The 24209-nt window shown below is 37.1% G+C and overlaps 1 protein-coding gene and 1 long non-coding RNA gene across 4 annotated transcripts in view; both read right to left on the bottom strand.

Annotated features, from left to right (window-relative positions):
• Positions 1 to 24209, bottom strand: part of LOC306847517 — a 779007-nt gene that overhangs the window by 557488 nt on the left and 197310 nt on the right. The window lies entirely within an intron of this gene.
• Positions 1 to 24209, bottom strand: part of LOC306847579 (exostosin-1c-like) — a 57278-nt gene that overhangs the window by 8860 nt on the left and 24209 nt on the right. For all 3 annotated transcript variants that reach the window (XM_079381599.1, XM_079381600.1, XM_079381598.1), the window contains one exon: positions 1709 to 1802. In XM_079381599.1, the coding sequence (XP_079237725.1) occupies positions 1709 to 1802 (94 nt within the window). The remainder of the gene's footprint in view (positions 1 to 1708; positions 1803 to 24209) is intronic.

The following is a 24209-nucleotide window of genomic DNA, read 5'->3' as shown; positions in this document are numbered from 1 at the left end:
GAACACATTCATAATCATTAGGCGACTTTTGCCTGTGCTTGGTGGCAACATGCAATTAGTTAATAATGACTTAAATGAACGACTAGTTTTTAAAGCATTTTAGCTACGAGTTTCCATTGTCAGATGTATTCTGCTTTCAGAACTGTCACGTCCGTAACATAGAGATGTCCATCCGTAACATTGATTATTCTTCTGAAACACAAAAACAAATTTAATTAAATATGTAGGCTATATTTTATGTTGTGACTAGCCAACCCTTTCCATCCGGCAGATATTGTTGCTTCTGGGCTGTGCATTGTAAATCACAGAGAGTCTACAAATACTAGGCCTACGTTGTCTCCCAAAAACTCGGGTCTTTTTTTTTTTTTTTTTTTTTGTCTGGACTCTATTTTCAGCAGTTTAGAAATTATATAAAGAGATGGTTCAATCTAGTTATTGTTAATACATTCTATGAGAATGTGTGTTTCAGGTATTGATTGCGAATGTCATGTCCATAATCTTTGAAATACTTGATTTTTTTTTTTTTGTTCAAAATTGTGATGGTAGTTTTTGAAACGCTGCAACAAAAAAAGCACATTTTCAAAACTGTTTTTGTGAATGTTCATTATACTGGTATAATTGTGTGCTCCACATTTTCATTGTATGATTGTAATGTTCCATTTATAGAGAGATATAAAATATATTGGGCAGAACTGAGTTAAGTGTATTGGTCCGGCCCTCTGCAACCAAAATTTCTCATGTGGCGCCTTGGGAAAATTAATTGCCCACCCTTGCTATGCCCTATCCCTCAATTTTAAATCGATAATGTGTGTTCCAAGCACTTCTAGTCAGACTAGACAGAATTCCAAAATATAGTATTCATTTTTTAAACTGGTCTGCAACGTTGGCATAACAACATGATTTTTTTTTTTTTAATTGAAATATATTTTAGATGTTGCTTTAGAAGCATCCTAAATAAATCTGCAAAAAGGCCAGTCAAGGGATTGATGAGACATCAGCAAGATTTATCTTAATTATAGGAATATGGATAATAATCAAAAGATGGCATTATGTCACTCACACAGTCTGTAGACTTGCGCCCAGAGATGTCGATGTACCCACTGCTGAAAACATTAAAAGGAACATGAAGAAGTGTAACAGGGCTGTAACGGTCTGCCCCCTTTGATTTGAAAATGTTTAGTGCCGGCCACCTCTAAAATCCCAGTCTTACCCCTGACTAGGTGCTACTTGGCCTGAAATGTTTGAGAACCTCTGTTGTAGAACTTTCAGCAGTGCTAGTAATTGCCAGTTCTTTCTGTGGCTTTGGCTGCTTCCAAAGAAAAGAGATCTATGGAACTCAGACAGGGGCTTATATGGAAAAGCACAGAGGGAGAAAGAGACAGAGGAGTAGAGCCGAGGAATCAGTGTGAGGGCCGCTCTGGCTGCCAAACCCACCGTTCTGTAGATTTATCCATTCAGCACGGATCGGCAGAGTCGAAGCGAGGGCACCCTCCGCGAGCTTCCGGCCCTTTCACACACACCACCAGGACACCAAGAATATATGCGCCTGGGAAGTTTTTCCACTCGACGGCTAATGTGCTGTTTATCTGGGAGACTCCAAGACCTGACTGTTTTCATAATCTACCAAACCTTTCTTGCATCTTTAAAAGGCTTGTTGAAGCATATTTGACTGTATTCAGTTTTCAGGGTCATTTGAAAAATGTTTTACCTGCAAAGACTCCAGGAAACGGAACGACCCCAAGCGCCGACCGCGGGGAACAAGACAGAAGGTGGAGTTGTGGAGCAGCTCTTGATAGTCAAATCTAGGAAGGAAAATAGAAACAAATCAAATTAGGTTAAAATATGGCAAGTCATGGCCTAGTGCTCAGGATTTTCTACGGAATCCAGATTTTACGTGAACTGATCCAAAAAGTAACAAAAGTAGGGATAGACTAACATTCAGAAGTTTGGGTTCGGTGAGAATTTTTTATGTTTTAGAAAAGAGTCTTTTATGTTCACCCAGGCTGCATTTATTTGATCAAAAACACAGTAAGAACAGTAATGAAATACTGAAATATTATTTAAATTTAAAATAACTGTTTTCTATTGTAATCTATTTTAAACTGTAGTTTGGTGCTCAATATATATATTTTTTTATTATTTATTATTATCATGTTAAAAGCAGTTGTGCTGCTTATTTTTGTGTAATCCATGATACATTTCTTCAGGATTGTTTGATGATTATAAAGTTCAAAAGAACAGCATTTTTCAAATAGAAATTCTTTACTGTCACTTTTTATCAATTTAAAGCATCTATGATGATTAAAAAATATCTTTTTACTTTTAAAAGAACATTACAGACTGAGATATAATATAATAAAGGTGGTTAGTGAACATGCTGTAACATGTTGATCTGTGCTGTTTGTGTTAGTTTCAACCTGACCCCCCCCCAATCTAGTTCCTCCATTTCCTGTTTCTCTTCTCTCTGTGCTATCAATTAAGTGTCAAAGAAGCTGAAAGTAAAATGAAAAAAACACCAACATTAAGGAAACCCATTACCCAGTACAAAGAACAACCGTTCAAAGGCTGTTTAAAGAGAGGCTCTTTGAGAGCCACACTGGCACTACTCAAAATTCAGCCATGCTAGAAGGGTGTTTTGATCCAAGCAAGCCATCGTTTTTGCCTCAAGCTGTTGTCCCTGGCAACCATTTATGGTTTCTAAGAATACACTGAATCCAGAAGCTTTGTGTGATTGCCACCGCTGGATGATAAGTGAGGGTGAAGGTGGGAAAAAACTGCGGTTGACCCAGAGTGTGTTAATGAGTATGGAAATTGGGTATTTTACAACAGCTCTGATCCCAGATAGATGTTCTGTCAGCACAGCAAGTGCTGAGCTGCCATCTGCCCTGAACAGAAAAACATTTTATTGATGCAGCCTGACATATTCAATATTAATTGTCTGCTGAAAGTCACAGGGAAAGTAAAAAAATGAATAATGTAAACTGTTCCTCAAGGGCCTTGCAAAGTATCTTTGGACATCATTGTCATTGTTGTTACAGTTAACTACAAATAAATCTAAAACCACTAAAATTGTTTTTGTTAATTGAAATGAAGCTGAGATAAAATATAAATATTAGTTGAAAAACTAGAAATAAAAAAAGTTGACAAAAGCACATGACAAAATTGCTTAAAATAAAACTATATTAAAAATATAAACTAATTCCAAATACTATAATAGTATATAAATAATACTAAAATAACAAACACTGTGATTGAAAATTCCGTGCAGGTGTTGCACTTCTAAAATTTGTGGTTAGTTCTTGAGAAGCTGTTCCTATCAATCTCCAGCTTTGTATATTCTACTTGTCAACTTCTCTGCCATGTCCATGAACTTCTCATTGACACATAACAATGTTTTGCTTCAGGTCTAAGTGTTAGAACTGTGTGTGTGCTTCTTACTGGATATCATTTGAGCCTCCGTTTTACTGTAAGACCCCTCATTTTGCTTGGCTCCAGGTCATCCACGTGTGGGTAGAACCGTTACAACGCTGAAAGAACCCAATGTTCTCCATCAGCCGCTTGGCCCTGAGTGAAACCTCCAACGGGAGTGTAAACACACTTGTATGAAAGCGTCTCTATCTCCATTTAGCAGGAGGTGCCTTTATTTACCGGAGAGCCAGTGGAGTAAACACTGCTACCATATATCTTTCTGTCTTGGCACCCCTCTCAAAGCACTTTGAAAATTACGAGCCAATCTCTCTTTGACCTGCCTTTCAATTTCAGTTATTTATTTCAACATGCATCATCTTTGAGCATCCAAACAGAGTGCATTTTCACAAATATATAAAAATGACAGGGAGCTTGTATTAAATTTCTGAATAGAAACCCAACTTTTTTCTGCAAGTTGTTCTGGACTTTTTTTATTTTTATTTTGTAATAATGACTGACTGAATGTACTGAAAATACAGAAATGGACATTAAATATTAATTTGAGTTTAATTGATGTTATTATGTAAGAAGAAAAAGAGAACAGAGTGAAATGAGAGACATGAAACGTCTGCAAGGCAACTTTGTGATTATACAAAAAAATATATATATGTATAATATTTTACAAAAAACTACATTCAGATTGATCTACAGTGTAACCATACATACAGTGTAACCATAACACACACACTATCATTACTCCAGTCTTCAGTGTCACATGATCCTTCAGAAATGATTCTAATATGCTGATTTGTGTTGATGAGTGTTGAAACTGTTGTGCTGCTTCATATTGTTTTTTTGGAACGTGATACTTTTTTCTTTGATGAATACAAATTTAAAAAGAGCAGCATTTGTTCAAAATAGAAATCTTTTCAAACAATATAAGTCTTTACTATGACTTTTTATTCATTTAACACATCCCTCCTGAATAAAAGTATTAATTTCCTAAAAAAAGAAGAAATAAAAAATGACCCCAAACTTCTGAATAGCATTGAATATTGTAACACAAAATTTCTTTTTTAAATAATGCTGTTTTTTTTTACTTTTTATTAATCAGAGAATCATAAAAAAATATCACAAATATGAAGCAGCACGACGGTTTCCAACATTGATCATAAATAAAATTAGAATGATTTCTGAAGGATCATGTGACACTGAAGACTGGAGTAATGATGCTAAAAATTCAGCTTTGATCACAGAAATAAATTTCATTTTAAAGTATATTAAAATAGAAAACCGTTATTTTAAATTGCAATAATATTTTACAAAATATTTTTTCCTGTATTTTTGATCAAATAGACACAACCTTGATGAGCAGAAGAAAGTTCTTTAAAAAACATTAAAAAATCTTATAAAATGCAAATCTAATATATATATATATATATATATATATGCAAGAATAAAATTATTATTATTTTTTTTATGGTTACATTTTAGGTCAATCTGAATTGAGCACTAACCAGCATACACTAGCCTGAGAATGTGCACTAATGTAAGCAGATTGTTTCAGCAGAGAATATTCTGATACAGCGAGTGTAATGGCTGGTTGTTTACCCTGCAATCATCAGAGCTCTTTATGCACTCGACTGCTGTAAGAGGCTGGATTGTTAGGAGACGCTGTAATCTGCTCTTCTGTTTACTACCTGTTAAGAGAACCACTGTTTATTAGCTAATACAACAGTCATCTCTGAGTGTCAGTGATGAAGCAAAATGAGGCTGGGTTGGTTTATATGCACAGTGTGTTTTATAATGATGGTTGTGTGCGGTAGCTTTGGCCAGCTGCCGTCCCCCACTGTGTGTGTTCTTCCTCTGTCTGCTCTAGTGTATTTTAATGAAGCCATTTACTCGCAAATAGAGGAACAAATAAATCATTTAACAGTGTTTTGTCTCCAAGAGCTAATAAACGACATTCTCGTGCATTTACCGGCACATGCGTGGAACACGGCCAGTTCTGCAGGGATATCAGTGTGTGTATGTCTCCCTAAATTGGTCATGAGACAATAATATGACATCAAATATATCTCAGTTCTGTACTGTCGTTATGTGATAATGTGTGTGTATGCTTACGGTTTTAATGTACCGTCTAGTCACAGTCGTAGACTAAATTTCAGTCTGCTCCTCACACAAAGCTGTCCCGTGACTTTAGAAGCCTTGAATATAGTACATGAGTCATACAGACTACTTTTAACACATTTTTTAGTTCTTTTTAGAGCTCAAAAGCAACTCTCCCCATTCATTATATGGAAAAGAGCAGCTGGGACAGGAAGAAGAAAATCTTACGGGTTTAGAATGTTGTGAAGGTGAGTACATGATGAAAAAAATTCCCGAAAATGAAAATTCTGTCATTAATTACTCACCCTAATATTGTTCCAAACACGTAAGACCTTCGTTCATCTTCGGAACACAGATTAAGATATTTTTGATGAAATCCAAGAGCTTTCTGACCCTGCATAGACAGCGGGGGAACTACCACGGTCAAGGCACAGAAACGTAGTAAGGACATTGTTAAAATAGTCCATGTGACAACAGTGGTTCAACCTTAATTTTATGAAGCTATGCGAATACTTTTTGTGTGCAAAGAAAACAAAAATAACGACTTTATTCAACAATTTCTTCTCTTCTGTGTCACTGTCTTTGTAGTTTGTTTCATGCTGTTAGTGTCATGCTTCCCTGGCCTCATATATTCATGCCATTGGTTCTCTTGTTCATGGTGTCATGTTCTCATTGGTTGTCTTAGTCATGTGTCTTGTTTCCCATTGGTTTGTTCATGTCATGTGACTCTCATTGTCTGCTATAAGTAGCCATCTTGTTGTCATTGTTCCTTGTCGCGTATTGATGTTGTAACCTGCTGTCGTCAAAGTCAAGTCAAGTCTCAGATTATGTTTGTACTTTGGATCACTTTGTAAATAAAACTGCACTTGGGATCTCACTACGCTTGCCTTCAGTGGACTCTCGTTACAGAGGGTGAGTAATTATGTAATTTTCATTTTTGGGTGAACTATCCCTTTAAGTATTAAGTAAAATTTAAGTAAATGATCAATCAAAACAAGTAAAAATAGAATTTAAAAATAGAAAATAGAATGGAAAAACAAATTTAAAATATACAAATATTTCACTCATGAAGACTTGTTCCATTCCTAAAGAAATCAATGTTTTTGAAATGTTTTTGAGGCAAAAAACAGTACGGAAAAAAGTATTTCATAAAACAGTGGGCACATACACACATTTATACAATATGGAACATACTTCTTTAACGGCCATGATGTATACCTACTCAGTATGTGTTGCTGCTATAAAAATGGTCACTTGTTTTGTTGTTAAAGGGATAGTTCACGCAAAAATGAAAATTAATTTCGATGTCTTTACTACATTTCTGTGCCTGTGTAGTTCCCTTGCTGTCTATGCAGGGTCAGAAATAGGTCTGCGACAATAAATCGATGCAGAATTGATATGTGGATCGATTCTGAGATCTTCCGAATGCAACGTGATTCTCTCTCTGGAATCGATTCTGAGCTTAGATTTCAACAGCAGATGGTGCTTTAATCTACTTTTTATCCACACTCTCAAATGCTCATGAAGAAGAGTGCTTGTGCGTTCAGATGAGTCATGTTTCACCTTGGCTTAGAATGCTTTATGACGCGAGATTTATGTAAACAGCCCACTGTGAACACCTTTGTAATTCGCTTCAAACTTTTCGAATTTTATTAATGATTATTTTAAGGTCAAGTGTGTGTGTAAAGATTTGGAAACAAGCAGAGTACGGCTGTTTCTAAAGCATGCAGTGCCATCTGCTGTTCAAAACTTAGCTCAGAATCGCGATGCATTAGGAAAATCTCCGAATTGATGCTGAATCATTTCTCGATTTGCGACGCATCGATTTATTTTCCCAGCCCTAGTCAGAAAGTTTCATCAAAAATATCTTAATTTGTGTTCCAAAGATGAACAAAGGACTTGTGGGTTTGGAACGACATGAGGGTGAGTAATTAATGACAGAATTTTCATTTTCTACTGCTAAGTAAACTCAGGGCCATGCCACACTCAGCTAAGAATAGATAGCTGCAGGTGTGTGTCTGCTCTTATCACTGTTCATATATGGCATACAGTGTTTGTGTGTGTGAACGCCATTGCACAGGCATATACTCAAGAAGGTACTTGCAGACATGCTTCTGATATCTACCTTCTCCAGGGGGAAAAGTGTGTGAAATATTTAAGATGGAATATGGAGGAAATCCCTCTCTCGCTCTCTTTCTCCTTTGGTTTCACACCTCTATTTCACTCTTTACTTATTTCCCGTTTCAGGTTGCTACTTCCTGTCAGGTTAGCTAGTGCCAGTAGCTGGTATCTCTCTCTCTTTCTGTTATTGAGAGGAGCACTGAGGGGGCAGCTGTTGTGCTGTCTGTGTATCAGAGCTGCTAAACATTCCCCGGCTGCTCAGCTGTCATCAACGGCTGTGGACCGGAGGCCTCTGTTTATGTGTGTGTGTGTGTGTGTGTGTGTGTGTGTGTGTGTGTAAGAACCAGTGTGTGAATGAGTGTGGGTGAAAGAGAGGCTGTTTGTGCTGAAAGTGGTGAGTGTGAAAGATAGCATTCATACTGCTGAATGTTGATGATTTGAACTTGTATCTGTGCACTGTATACCCATACAGTATGCATTTATTACGACAGGCAGAGTTCATCTATGAGATGGTTAATTGAAATGTGTGCAATTTTTAAATTTTAAAGAAAAACTTTCAGTGCAATATGCAGATGCAATTATAAAAACTATATAGTCATTTGTTGAGGTCAGTAAGATTTTTTTGAGACAAATCAATACTTTTATTCTGCAAGGATGCAATAAATTGTTCAAATGTGACGGTAAATATTTTATAAATATTTATAATGTTAGGAACGATATAGGTTTCACATAAGTGCGATTGTTTTGAACTTACTATTTATCAAAGAATTCTGAAAACACAATATCCATAAAAAAATAAAAAGCAGCAAAACTATTTCATATCAACTATTTATATAAATGTTTCTTGCACACCACATAAATTACATAAATTGTAATATTCCATAATATTACTTTTACTGTATTTTTGCTAAAATAAATGTTATTTATTTATTAAATTTTAATATTTTATTTAAAACATAAATACATACATATATATATATATACATATAGTTTGTGCATAAAGATTTATATTTCATATAACTGCTATTCTTTTGAACTTTATATTTATCAAAGAATTATGAAAACGATGTATTACAATATCCACAAAAATATAAAGCAGCAAAACTATTTTCATCACTGATAATAATAATGTTTCTTGAGCACCAAATAAATTACATTGTAAAAAATAAAATAAAAAGCAATTATTTTAAATTGTAATATTTCTGTTTTTACTCTATTTTTGATCAAACAAATGGTATTTATTTATGAAATGTTAATATTATATATAAGTGAGTGAAGTGACATTCAGCCAAGTATGGTGACCCATACTCGGAATTCGTGCTCTGCATTTAACCCATCCAACGTGCACACACAGCAGTGAACACACACACACACACACCGTGAACACACACCCGGAGCAGTGGGCAGCCATTTTATGCTGCAGCGCCCGGGGAGCAGTTGGGGGTTCGGTGCCTTGCTCAAGGGCACCTCAGTCGTGGTATTGAGGGTGGAGAGAGCGCTGGACATTCACTCCCCCCACCTACAATCCCTGCCGGCCGGAGACTCGAACCCGCAACCTTTGGATCACGAGTCCAACTCTCTAACCATTAGGCCACGACTTCCCCTCTATATATAACACAACTATAGTTTGTGCATAAAGAAGCACAAACAGTCTGTTCTGATAAAGTCACATTTTTAGAATTAAAAATTCTAAAAGGGAGAAGAAAAAGCTTCCCATAGCTTGATATCTAATTTTTTTTCCCTGCACATTCATCTGCCACTTGGCCGAAGCGAGTCAAATCAGATAGACGGTAACATAGACAGGTTGTGTAACATCCTTATTATTCTCAAAAAGTAATCGCATTTTGCAAGGCAAAAGAAAATATGACCCTGAATATATAAAAATGGTAGTTAGTTACTGTATTAGGTCACCGCTTGATGTCCAATATAAAATATGGGTCCTGAAGCAAAAACAGTTGATGTAAAGGAAGGACTAATACACCTTGCCTTAGGCTCTGTTTCTGTGCTGCAGTTATTGAGGCTTATAAATCACTGATGCAGAGACTAAACAGATTGAATCTCTCACTCACTCACCCACTCACCCACTCACTCACCCACTCACCCACTCACCCACTCACTCACTCACTCACTCACGCACTCACGCACACACACACACACACACAGAGATGGGGTGTGTCCTGTCGTCTTTGATAGACAGCCACCAGTGGAACGCTGATCTTCATCTCTCATCCGTTGCAGAGGGACAAAGGTCATGTGTAAATCACTCTCTCACTTCTTCTATCTCCCTTTCTCTCTCTCTCTCTCTCTCTCTCTCACACACGCACACACACACACACACAAACCCTCTGTCCTTCTCTTGCTGTCTGCAGGATTAGATATTTAATCTGGTTTGTACTGACCGTGCATATGTATGACCGTGCATATGGGCAAAACCATTCAATTAAAATGTTCTGTTGGACAGAGAGAGAGAGATGGTTGAGGGACATTTTAGACCTCTATTCAAATTTGCACTAATCTACATGTAATAAGTCCAAGAACACATGTAGGACATTTAAATATGATCAAGCTATTATTCTGACGAGCTGTTATTTTCACATCACGTAACATGAAATTAAGATCAGTAAAATTAAACGGTAGACCATTTCACTGTGACATTCTTTTCAGGCTGCATTATACGACTCTAGGCTAAAGCGTCATTACACGGCAGACCGAAATAACATCACATACCCATAACAGAAATGTATAGGGAACAAGGGTGTGTCTCCAAAGGCTATTTCCAACCCTGGAGTCAGACAATCTGTTATTATCAGCTCCTAATGTATTGTGAATCATTCTGAACCAAATGTTACTCATTTTACGTCAGCTTACTGAGAGAGAGAACATTCGCAGCACAGTGATTGCCACAGTATGAGGGACAGCTAGTGATCTGCAAAGCAGAGCAGGAGAGAAAATTAGTATATTGCATGCTGAATCTTCCTTTCCCAAATGATATAAAATTCAATGAATTTTAATGAATTATATAAAGTATTCTGGCTTTTAAACAGCGCCCTGTAATACTTTATTCAGATTGGTCAGTTGCATCTTTCAGTGGTCAAATATATTAACTGTTGCCCATAGCAACACTGTATAAACCTACATTTCTGTGCTTGAGTACTGTTTTCTGTGCGGTATCCACCATAATAAAATAATCACAAAACCATTATCACAAAATAAATCCCTTCACGCTGATACAAGACCATGAAATATAAAAATTTGCCTTGAATGGCACTCTTCTCTTGGGGTTCATGAATGCCATGTGACACACACATAAAAAGTGAAATTACAGATTAAAATTCAAGACCATGATGCACATGAACTAAGAAATATTTGCCGTTTGTATTGCTACAGTACAACATTGTATGTCAAGTGATTTTGATTTCTTTAGGCTCAGCCCCATATGGCTACAATCCTAGAATCACCCCTGAGTGAAATAAAAGCTTAAAGGATCCTCTTGCATAAAAAGAGACGGGTAAATGGATGAAAGCAAGAAGGAGGAGAGAGTGTAGGAGAGAAAAACAGAGGACCAGTCCAAACCTCATCTTATTATAGCAGAAACTGGATGCCATCTGTGACATACACAAACATACACACATTCATTCTCTCTCTCTGTTGTGGTTCTTCAATTCTTACTCCTTCCAATTCCCGTTTTTCTCTCCGTTTTTGCCGCGGTAAACCCTGGATGTTGTGGTTTGCGTGTGTGGTTACGTGTCCAGGCTGATGTTTTAATCTGATCTGAGGTGCTTTTTTTTTTTTTTACTACACAAAAAAATGGGAAGTCGTGGCCAAATGGTTAGAGAGTCGGACTCGTAATCCAAAGGCCGGCAGGGATTGTAGGTGGGGGGAGTGAATGTCCAGCGCTCTCTCCACCCTCAATACCACGACTGAGGTGCCCTTGAGCAAGGCACCGAACCCCCAACTGCTCCCCGGGCGCCGCAGCATAAATGGCTGCCCACTGCTCCGGGTGTGTGTTCACGGTGTGTGTGTGTGTGTTCACTGCTGTGTGTGTGCACGTTGGATGGGTTAAATGCAGAGCACGAATTCCGAGTATGGGTCACCATACTTGGAAGTATGTCACTTCACTTCACTTCAAAAGTATGATAAGCCTCTCTCTTTTTCATTGTGTCACTTTCTGTCACACACTCCAGACAACTTTGGCTGGTGTCCCAGAGCCCTCTATGAACACACACCTTTCACCCCGCTGGCTTTATGAGTCATGCAGCAATGCGGTGACACTGAGAGCAGTCACATTAGCTCCCGCCACTAACACCTTCAGCACACATTTACACCAACACTATTTACTGTGTGTTTGTTTTAATGGGATCATATAATGGAAAACTTGATTATTTTGCTATGTTGAAACAAAAGAGTGCAATAATATTATATGGACACAGGCTAACGTTCACAACGCAAAGCTCCCTCTGTTCACAGAGACTATTTATTAACGTTAAGCTTCAAAACCAGCTTGGTATCGAAACTGGGAAACACTTCTTGAGAAATGGTGACGGTTGTGGCATGTCATAACAAAGAGGTCATGGTTTGTTTGTGTTGGAAAATGCTGTAACTACATTATCTGCACCTTTTTTCAATGTTGGGTGACCATATGTCCTGTTTTTCCTGGACATGTCCTGGCTGGGATTTCTAAATTGCTTAAAATGTCTGGGTTTTGGCTTTCTTTATTGACATGCTCTCATTGTGCTGGCATTGCACATAACTAATCGTGGTTTGCAAGAAGGTGGGATCTACAGAGAACGGTCAAAGCAATGCCAATACACGTACATACAATGTATGAGGACTGTAAAGAGCACGAAGGACACTTTTGCCAATTTCGGAATCCCAGCCAGGACATGTCCAGGAAAAAGAGGATGTATCCTTATCCAATGACAACTATTCATAAGTAGCCATGTATGTTGATGCATTCATTGAGATAACTGGGAATGCTAACAGTTTTGGTGCAAGAAACCTTGATTGACAACATATGTTGATTTCAGTGCAAAATATAAAAATGCACTATTAAAAAGAATACACAATTATGTTTGCAGAAGTGTGCTGCAGTATTTCTGTAGGCTAATCTGGAAGTTAGCATCACCCTGGTTCCCTCAATAAAAGCCCAGCAGGATTTTTCCATTGGCTTTTAGATTATCACAAAAAAAGAAGCTCCAACAGAAGTTTAGGATTCTTTCATGTTTTGTTCAAGATAATCTTAACAAATAAACATTTTTATTAAATTTAAGCCTAAATACAATCACCAGAAGTAAAAAGCTAAAGTTAGCTTATAAACAAACTACACCATGGTTGCATGACTTCAACATCACTACCACTAAGCTTCTGACAAATCTTTTAATCTTTATTAAAGTGTACACGTTTTACTTAGAATAGTTTGCAAGGTGCGAGTATAAACACAAGGCTGTGAAAGTGAACTAGCGAGTCGATTGTTTTTTTTTTTTCCTGTTTGGCATGATGACGTTTAATGTCCCCCACAACCTCTGTAGCCAAAATTTGAAAAAGCTAGGTATTTCTGAGTATTTCATGCTGTAGAATGAAATGTAAAAATGCTTGGGGGAAAAAATGTGAAAAAAGGTTGTTTTAACCGCAGAACTTATTTAAGGCATACTAAAACCTGTTTAAATAAACCATTGACTTTCCGGGACGATGGAACTGAAAGTGCAAATGCTAACTTGTTTTCTGGTTTTGGGACTCATCCCTGCAGCACTCTGTTGTTATTATGAACATTTTACCTTTACTGCTTTTACTGGTTTGCCAGGTCTATGGTTTGATCCTGCGGTTTGAGGGTTTTACATCTTGCAAAAATTAAATGTCAATATAAAAACTTGACCAATCATCAACCAGTGAAAGTTCTGAAAGTCAAACCATTTATAATGGACCCTATTTTTGATAGAAACTGTATATTTTTTGATAGAGACTGTATATATTTATATAACCCAAGCAACCCCTACAGCATGCCTCAGTCGTACTTTGTAAATAATAAAATGCGTCTTTCAGTGACAACTCTGACTTTGTCAGGCTTGATATTTTTTTTTCAATGGTTGTGAATGTAATGTTTAAAAATGTTTTTATTTTAATGCTGCTGCTTACATTATATAGTAGGTCTACAAATAAAAGGAAATTTAAAGTGCCATAAAAGGGACTTGTGTTTTTCTTGGCCTTGGTATTGGGCTGCTTTCGGCCTAGTTTTGATTGGTGATAGAACTTTGTCGCACAGACCTGGCAACACTGTTCTTCTCCCTGATGTGCACATGATTGTGTGTTTGTATGAAGTTCAGTGTTTTAGCCCGGTTTATAGGAAACCACAGGGCTCAGTCTAGCACGGCTCTGCTATTTGTCCTGGATCTGGACCTGATGCTTCCTAAAATGTGTCTCAGTTTCAAGTCAAGTGTTTCTCTCCGCTAAGCTTTACATTGGTCATCTCTCTCTCTCTCAATTACGATGGGATTTGAATAAAGATCTTAAGCTCTGTAAGCTGGACTGATACAACCCTCTTTCACCTGATCCTATTACACACACACACACACACACACACACACACACACACACACAAATTCTTGATATAAACCTACAGTATGGAATGTAAACACACCATAATTAAAATGATACATAGTGACACATTTCTGAGCTAAAACACTTTTTTTCCGATGTAAAATATGCTGCAGACAAACAAACATGGAGTGTGTTTATATAACTGTACATACATTATGATGAGCTCAAACAAACAGAATAATTAAGCTACAATATTTAGATCACAAGGTACAGAGAGCTTTGATGCCAATGCATGCATGGATTCTGTACATTCCTCTTGGTGAACTGGTGAAGCATGCCACTAGCAACAAAAAAAACATTACTTTTATGAGTTTTTTTTGGTGGTTGTTTCCCGTAAAACAATACCTATAGTACAAATAAAGTAATAAAACAGAAACAAGTATTTATGAGTTATTCTTAAAATAAATGAAAAAAATTATAAATCAATTAAAATGTAGTTTTATTTTAGGCATAAACCATGCACGCCTTAATATCTTATGCCATTTCAAGTAAATTTTTTGTTTTAAGGATTTTAAATATTTTTTACTCGCCAACAAGACCAAAATACCAAGAAATACTAAGAAAATGATTTTTTAAAACGTGTTTCATTAGATAAAAGTGTCTGTCAAATTTCTAAAAATAATAGATGCAAAGGAAAGTGAAATGAAGACAGAGGCAGAAGGCCTGTTACTCAAAGACACAGAAGGACGAAAAAGAGGAACATTTGGGAGAAAATAAACAGACAGAGGAGTTTGAGTATCTCAGTTCTTCCTGGTTCGCTGTTGAATTATTTATTGCAAATTTACACATCAATGACCGTCTATCTGTCTCTAGCTCCCTCTTCTTCTATATTTCTCTTTTTTCACAACTATATTGATGTTGATTTTTAAATCTGTTTTCTGAGGGGCTGAATATGCGCTTGAGATTTATGTTATTCTGTGTTTGTGTTTTTATGGCTGTGGGAGTGTGTAAGACTGTGTGTCTGCTGTGTGTACAGAGAGAGCAAATGTGTATTGTAATTGTACATAGTGTATATGTGTGTCCTTTTGCCATTAAAAGAATGGCAAATAACAAAGCTAGACAAACTGCTCCTTTCATCCCTCAGCTTTTGGCCGCCTGAGCCATGCACTCCATTAAAAACCACTCACCCCTTAAAACCTTGCAGCGTGCAATGCAAAATAAACACGTTTTCTCTCATTACATCAGTGTGGGATTCACTTCATTCCCTGATATGCCAAGTTAATCCTGCTTTTATTCTTTCAAACACAAAATACTCATTTAACTGTTTTTGAGCTTGAACAAACAGTGTTTTGAACTTTAGCAGCTGCGCTAACATCAGAGCTCCACTCCCATACACAGGTGGAGGTAGAACAGAAGGAAATATCAAACCTTTCTTAATTTTTCCTCCCTCTTGATGTCAGTCTGCTTGTGTTTTCTCTTGAATTATGACGATCTTTGACATCTCTCTTTATGGCATGTGGGGACAATGTTTGGAAATCCTACATAATGCAGTGTGCATTCTTTCCTTATATAGATATATACATATACATAGTTTCTATTTTGTACCCTATATTAATAAACCTTAGTGCCTTAAACTCTATATGTATGTATATGAGAGAGAGTAAAAATAAATTATGATTTATGATTAAAATATTGTTTTATTTTAGGTCTAAACCATAAATTGAGAATCAGAGAGACAGAAGAAAGGAGATGTGGGGAGAGGAAGAGATGATGTGGTTGAAGGATAAATACGTTTCATCTGTCACGGTTGACAAGAAGAAGAGGGGGATAAGGAGAGAGAGAGAGAAAGAGAGCTGCAGAGAGATTAAATATCCTGTTTTGAACAGATGAACATGTAGGAGAATCTATCACGTAAAAACGGCTGACAGGTAATTCACATTACCGCTGTGTTTTATAGTCCTGGCACATCTACAACCTGTGTGCCTTAATCATCACATGATGCTGTTGTCGCAATGCTACACCTTTACTGGCATCCTCACATTTACACTTACGATTTCACCAAAACATTTGCCAAACAAAGTTTTTTCCAGGCACGAAGCTGCTCCTGCAAAAGAGTGTTAACTGGTGACTAGCACATGATTAAGCCTATGAAATATGTATGCTATCCTCAAGAAGACTTCCATTCATTTCTCAGCGGATTATTGAGTTGCCGCTCGAGTAATCACACTGACCCCTGCAGCTCCAAAAATGACTATTATAGTTCAGCCCAGCAGGATACGTTCATTTTGTCGGTCACGTGACACCTCTGTGCTCCTGTAAACTTTGGATCGTGCTTGTGGAAATCTCTCCTACAGGCTAACGGTGATTTGTTCCTCACGACCTTACTTGCCACAGCTGTTTGGTGGGCTGCTGTGCATGTGTGTGTTGCCTGAGCATGCAGAGAGGTAGATCAAGTGTGTGACACCTGTGTAAACATATTGAACAGATAAATAACTCTATTAGAGGTCAGGACAAGGATAAGAGTGTGTGCGTGTGCGCATGTTTGACGTCATTTATCAGCATGGAGAAAGAACGCAGTGTGATCTCATACCATCATGACCGCCATCCGTCAACAGATATTGGCTGTGTGTTTACACACACACACACACACACACACACAAACAGAGTCACAAGTAAGAATGTGAAGAATTCCCTTTCATTATATATGATGCAGACGGTGACTGTGAGTCTGACCTTCTGGCTGGAGTCTAATGGAGAGGAGCAGGAGGATATTGTTTATCCAGTCTCTCAGAGTTTTAGAACCAGCGGCCTGAACCTGCTCACCTCCTGTCCAGAAAAGAGTCTGGGGTCATCAGAGAGGCCGATGATGACTAGTTCTCGGCGGTAACGGAGATCACAATGCATCCCAGAGTGCTGTACGGTTTCTGTAATGTCTCCGGCCCTGGACCAAATAGTACCCTTAGACCTTGCTGTTGAAGTGTACCGTTTGCTTTAATATCTAGCTAAATGTATTGCTATTTTTTTTTTATTCATATTTTGAACTTTTAGGTTCATACAGTGAAAATCTGCAGAAATCATGAGATGAACAGATCACATAATATAAATTTTGGTAACACTTTACTTAAAACCTTTATGTATAATGCATCATAAAAGTTGTTTTAATGCATTAATTCCTTGTAGTGTACCTTATAATGCATTGTACAATCTTGTGAATAATTGTAACCACATTATAACATTAAACATTATAACACTTATCAGTTCATTGTTACACTATGTATTTTAAATTCGGTTATGATTATTTACAACAAGATGTAATGTATTACAGTGCACATTATGAATAATTATAATACATTATACCCTTTAATAAACCTTTATAATGCATTATACATAAAGTCTTTAAGTAAACTGTTACCGAAATTTTATATAAAATAATATTTTTCAGGATAATATTTTACACATTTTTGAACATCTCTTATGGTCACCAATGCTGCATTTATTTGATCAAAATAAAATAAAAACAGTAATATTGTGAAATGTAATTTATTCACGCAAAGCTGAATTTTCAGCATCATTACTCCAGTGATCAGTGTCACATGATCCTTCAGAAATCATTCTAATATGCTGATTTGGTGTTCAAAAAACATTTCTCATTATCAATATTGAAAACAGCTGTGCTGCTTAGTTTTCAGGATTCTTTGATGTAAAGGAAGCGTTTATTTGAAATAGAAATATGTTTACATCATAAAGTCACTTGATGTATTTGATCAAATGAATGTGTCCTTGCTGAATAAAACTATTAATTTCTTTCAAAAATATTGAAAACGTAGATGTAAATATATAGATGCCTAAATTTTAGAAAAGAGGATCATCGAAAGCAGAGCATCATATTTGAGAGTCTGTGGCATCAATTATAAATAGTATGAACAATATGTTAACAGTGATGCAGCTTCATTCTGTTTGTTCAATATAAAGAGAAACAGATCAATTTAATTCCCAACCAAACATCATTTAGAATGCACCAACACTGCCAAATATGTACAAGTGTGAAAGTGTATGTGTTTGTGTATAACATGACAGATGGAAGAGGAGCCTCGCTAGTAGCAATTAACACAGATTATCTCTTTCTCATTATCACTATGGTTGCAGAACTCACATCTGTCCAGCACTGATACAGTGTTGCCACAGTATGAGTCACACACACACACGCAGAAGGTGTGATGGCGGTAGTTAGTCTCCGTCACTTGCTGTTTGTGACGTTGATCGATGCTCACCTCCGCTGCTTGCCACACTTTGTCTTTCACTCATGCAAAAATGATGATATTACATCGCAAAGTTGCTCTCTCTCTCTCTCTCTCTCTCTCGCTCTCTATAGTGAAATAAACTCTAATTCCTTTCCATTACATATATGCTTTCAGCTATAGTCCTCTATAGCACTTAAGATGCTGTCTGCTTATCGGAAAGCATCTCCTGGCACAGTCTGCATTACATCTATGCTGTAAATTGCCAATCTGCAACACGCATATCAAGTCTTTTTCCTTGCCTACTATTCTTTCCAGAGACATGCAGTCTGGCAGTGTTTTCTGTCCATAAGGATACTCCTACCCACACAAGGAGACATATGTCAACATGACATCACAACACTGCCTGTGTCAACACCAAATGTGTTGAGTCAGTGCAGTTCAGGGTATGCTGAGGGGAGAAAACACATAAATGCGCACATAAACAAACAAGCAAACAAACCACATTTATTTTTGCCCTGTGCAAACACCACAGTGTCTACAAAAGTAAGAATAGAAAATTAAAAATAGAAAATTAAAATGTTCATCATTTCATAGCTGCTTATTAGGGTTGGGTAAATAAAAAGCTTGTACGGTTAATCGATCTTGATATCAAACTTTAAAATCCCAACATCTATCTTTTACTGCCAGGTCTACAACCAAAGGGCAAAATGAAGTCATATATTTTATCTGGATTTGCAGTCTGAACTGAATATAATGTGATAAAAGTTCAATGTGTCATAAAATAATAGAAAGAAAACAACATCAGACTCAGTAACATCCAGCACAACAAGTGTAGTCCGATACACAAACTATTCTTGTAACTGGTTCTTTTTAGTGAATCAAACACATACAGTGCAGCCAGTCTAGTTTTAATCATTTTTAAACAGATCCTTTTTCGGTGAATCAAAAACATTGAGCACAACTAATATTGTAGTGCAAGACACAAAATTATTACTCTTTTAAAAAGCTTTTTTTAATGATTAGTTCAGAAAGAAACTAAGAATTTGAAAAAAAACAAACAAAAAAAACATTTGAATCTGGTGAATAAACTAACTGAATCCATCAGAATGATTACTGAATTAGAAACTGAAGAAGGTTAAAATTTCGAAAGGTTTGATATTTCACTTATAATTGTCTCTGCATAGTAAACTAGAAATGTTATTTTAACACTGGAAAAAATCTTTCAAAAATGCTTTTTTTCCCCCACACTTCAAACCAACCAGCAAAAAGTCAAAGCAGATCTTTTTCAAGTTAGTTATGGATTTCTGAGCTCCTATTTGAGGCCTTGTTAAAAATTTGGTTTAAAATATATATTTTTAAAAGGTTTCATATATATTGCATGGTAACGGTGGAAAAAAATCAATGTGCGTGTGTGTGTGTGTATGTAAACGAGCTGGCAGGGAGTGACTAAAAGCTCACTGGGGCACATGAGTGTTAGCTGGCTGTTTGTTGACACGTAATTGAAGTTGCAGATGAGTGAGTTGCTATCTCAGCTTACTTACAAACCTACACACACACACAGAGACAGAGAGAAGAAGAAAATGAGCTACAAGACAGAGAAATAAGTGAATTAGAGGGAAATGAGCGGAGAGGGAGCGAGGCAGAGCGGTGTCAATTTGCATCAGTTTCTCACTTGTGATCATGATTATGGCATAATATTCACAAAGACACTAGCATCTATTTAACATCGGCGTGCCATATGGGTGCAAAATAATCCTGTTTTACAGTTCATAATAAGAGTATGTCACATAGCGACAAGTTGCATACTGCGGTACAGTTCAGACTGTTTTAGCACCATGAAGGGAAACATGACATAACGCCTGCCATACTGATCCAAGCCCTCCGGTCAGTTCAAGGGGAGCCAAATTTTCCTTGACAAAAATTCAGACGTGAAACTCTGTAAATGGAACATTAAGCCCAGCTGCTCTGCTTGATGAGAAATTTATAGAAATCTTGGTCTCTATCCTTTATGATCATGATGCTGATTTTACTAGAACTTTTTAATTGATTATTTATTTTAGGTTAACTAGTTTTTAACTAGTTTAACATTTCGCAGTATGAATGTTGTATTGCAGTATGAGAGTTCCCCCAAAAATGATAATTGTGTCATCATTTAATCACCCTCATGTTCCAGACCTTTATTACTTACTTTACTTTTGTCTGTGATTCATAAAAGAAGATATTTTGAAGACTATTTTAAAGGGGTGGTTCACCGAAAAATGAAAATTGTGTAATTAATTACTCACCCTCATGTCGGCTCACCAATGCCGGGTCCTGTGTCAGCAGCACCACAAGCATGTGTTGTAATACTCTCGTGAACGTCTGGCGGAGACTGACACGGAAGAGATGAATATTTTAATAAAGTCATTATTTTAGTTTTCTTTCAACACAGAAATTATTCGCATAGCTTCGTAAAATTACGGTTGAACCACTGATGTCATATGGACTATTTTAATGATGTCCTTACTACCTTTCTGGGCCTTAAATGTTGTAGTTGCATTGCTATAAATGGAATGTCAGAAAGCTCTCGGATTTCATCAAAAATATCTTAATTTGCATTCCGACTTACAGGTTTGGAATGACATGAATGTGAATATTTAACAGATTTTTCATTTTTGGGTGAACAAAGCCTTTAACTGTTTTTGTCCAAACAAATACTTTCTAACAATTTCCATATTATATATGCTGTTTAGTTATCGTGATCATAGTTATCACCCAAATGTTAAGCTCAGACTCTAGCATTTGTCTTATTTGAGAAAATCAGCATGCTTGTCCTCACCAGGGTTGACAGCCAATCAATAAACTTGATTTGTGATTGATTGGCCGTGGCGGTCCCGGAGTCAATTAGAAAGAGTTCGGCCGGCCGTTGGGCAAACGGTCCAAAAGTAGAGTACGAGAAGGTCAGCGGCGAGTCTATTTGCATGTAGCATTTGGAAATGTCACCCATCATTCAGGCTGTAAACACTGCTCTTGTTTTTGCCCACTCTTGCCGTTGCAAAAGCCTAGTTGTGTTCTATTCTAATGGAAAATTCAGGGTTGATATATTCAGCCGTCAGATGGCCCATTCCCCTGGACGACATTGAACTATTCATGCATGTACATCTCAAAATAATCCACCCAGCCTTACGATCCAGAATGTGTCCCTGGGTTTCCACCTTAGGGAGCCCAGACTGTTAGATGTGAAAAAGCACAGCTTGAAAACCTTGCTATATTTAAGAGCAGAGACAGTTGTTTAGTTCAGCTTTTCAGTCAACAGACAGTTTGTCTCACACTTACGCCGCTTTGGCTTCCGATACGTCTTCTAAAAGCAATTAGGCTCAAACGAGAGCACTAAGCCACCTCACACTGGATCAATGCATTACTGTATGAATGAGCCCTGTTAGAACATTCTAGAGTGAATGAGACTTCAGTTTCTTTCCATACTGATGCAAGTGAATCTAGCCACGGCGAAAAGACTGGCATGAGTGTGCCCATAAATGAGAAACAACTGGCAGGGTGCCAGACATTCACAGCTTGGCACTGTCAATCACCACCTCTAGTGTAGCGACTCTCTTCCTCAGTGTTTTCCGTGTGCGTGTGCGCGATGCACCATTACACACATCATTCACGCTCTTCCGTGCTACTCCAGCCGCCGTGTGCCAGGCTGGCTTGTTAAGTAGAATGTCCAATTAATTGAAAGCAGACTGATGCGGGCATCAGTTTGTGCATTAGCGTGGTGACATTCGTGGATAATCCAAGAGTTGCACACTCCACTTCAACAGCCTTCATTTATCCCAAGAAGGAAGGCAGGGAAGCAAAAAAAGCAGTGAAGCACTTCTTTGAAAAATGACCCACAGCAGGGCTTGTTTATGAGTCTGAGAGCTTGTTTGGAATAGCGTAAAGCTGATTTGAAGCGTAAAGGGAACCTTTTTTTTTTTTAAAGGGTCACTAGCTACTGTAGACAAGGCCGTTGGAGTAGGGCACTCGAATGACAAAAATGATATAGAAATATGAAGCTTCAAACAAATGCTTATCAAAGGTGAGTGTAAACAGTAAATGAACGCACATGTGTAGTTACTGGCCACGGTAGTGGAAATTTCAGGGGTGAGAGGGGCTTGGCACCTCATTATAAGGAGCTAGAGCGGAAGTTTCAGGTTGACTTAGCACGCAGTAATTCACTGGCATGGAAGAAATCCGCTCAATGCCGCCCAGCACACTAGAGAGCTGTTTGGAGGTGTGACTAAAATGGGGTTGTCTTCAGTATGGTCAATGATTGTTGTCTGTTATAATAAAGATTACAAATTGTTTCTTTTTTTATGCCAAAATCTACAGACTGCATAGTGTGAATTTAATATTTGAGTCTATCTAGCTACATTCACAATTAAAGTGTGCAAACTGCATTTGAAATCTGAATTAAATATATAACTGTGACAATAATCACGAATGAATGGTAGCTCAAGTTGCTTTGAAATACAGACCAAAGTTTGGTCTCTCTTTAAAGAAATCAGTCAGCAGATTATTGATGAAGTGAAGCATTTAAAAATGAAAATATTGAAGTTTAATTTTACTGTAAAAAAAAAAACGAAAAAATATATTTATATTTTATATAAAATATTATAATGTCTAAATGAATTATGTTCCAAATTTGAAGTTGATATTACAAACATTTTGGTTACAAATTTGTAAATTTCTGTCACAATATTATTTCTATAATGAAATAATCACCAAATATGGAAGTTTGATAATAAATTTTGTAGTAAATTCTATAATATGAAACTAATTTACGATGATTGCTAAGATATGCGATAAGTAAAAAAGGCAATAAAAATATGCAATACGCAGAGTACCAAGCTGACAGTTAACAGGTTAAAAAGTATTTAAAAAAAAATCACCCCATCAAACTGGAAATGGCATATGCTTCATAGAATGACTTGTTTTTCTCTGTGCAGCAGCAATCTAAACATTGTCCAATATTAGAAAGAGTAAATCATGGGCATTTGTACTTCAGCTGGTGCCCAGATTTCCGCATAGTTAGTGTGTCTGCATGTGTGAGGGGTTATCTGATCTATAGACCACTGTGGTGGAGATAAATGAATACAGATCGCATGTACCGATGGTAGAGAGAGAGAGAGAGGGTGCCAGGCCTCCAATACAAACCTGTGATGGAGTATGTGTGTGTGTTTTCCAGGAACAGCTTTGGCCTTTGTGACCCTGGCCTTGCAAGCAGTGATACGGGCAATGGGGGCAGATGCTACAGAAAAGAGGTGCTTAATGCAGTTACTGGAGTGGAGACAACTCACTCACTGCACCTGATCGCATTACTGCCGAGAGAGAAAGAGAGAGAGGTTTTTGCGCAGGATGAGACTCAGTCAGAGATATTGAAACAATAGGAGACAGGAAATGCAGAAGTGTGATGCAGGTTGAGGTAATCAGAGATATTTTGAGAGGGTGAAAGAAAGAAGAACAAACTAGCATTCAAGTTCTGCATCAGCAGAGAGAATTGATCTGTTCCAAGAAGTATTGCATTTTAAAGCCTCACAGGAGCACTCCTTACGAGAAGGCTGTTCCAAAAGCTAGGAACCATAATTATGCTGCGTCCTCGACACCTTGTTTTGGCCAAATTTGAGGGCAGTATCGCATGCATTCTACAGAAATGCTTTACGAAGAAAGAAAAAAAGATGGCGAACAAGGCAAGAGCAACTTTGATTAAAAATAAATGTCTTTTTTCATTACTGAAAAATTGCAAAAAAAGTTAAATATTATTAAAAAAAATTATAA

This window comes from Barbus barbus (genome assembly GCF_936440315.1).
Source record: "Barbus barbus genome assembly, chromosome: 27".
Taxonomy (NCBI): Eukaryota; Metazoa; Chordata; class Actinopteri; order Cypriniformes; family Cyprinidae; genus Barbus; species Barbus barbus.
This window is presented reverse-complemented; position numbering and strand designations above follow the sequence as displayed.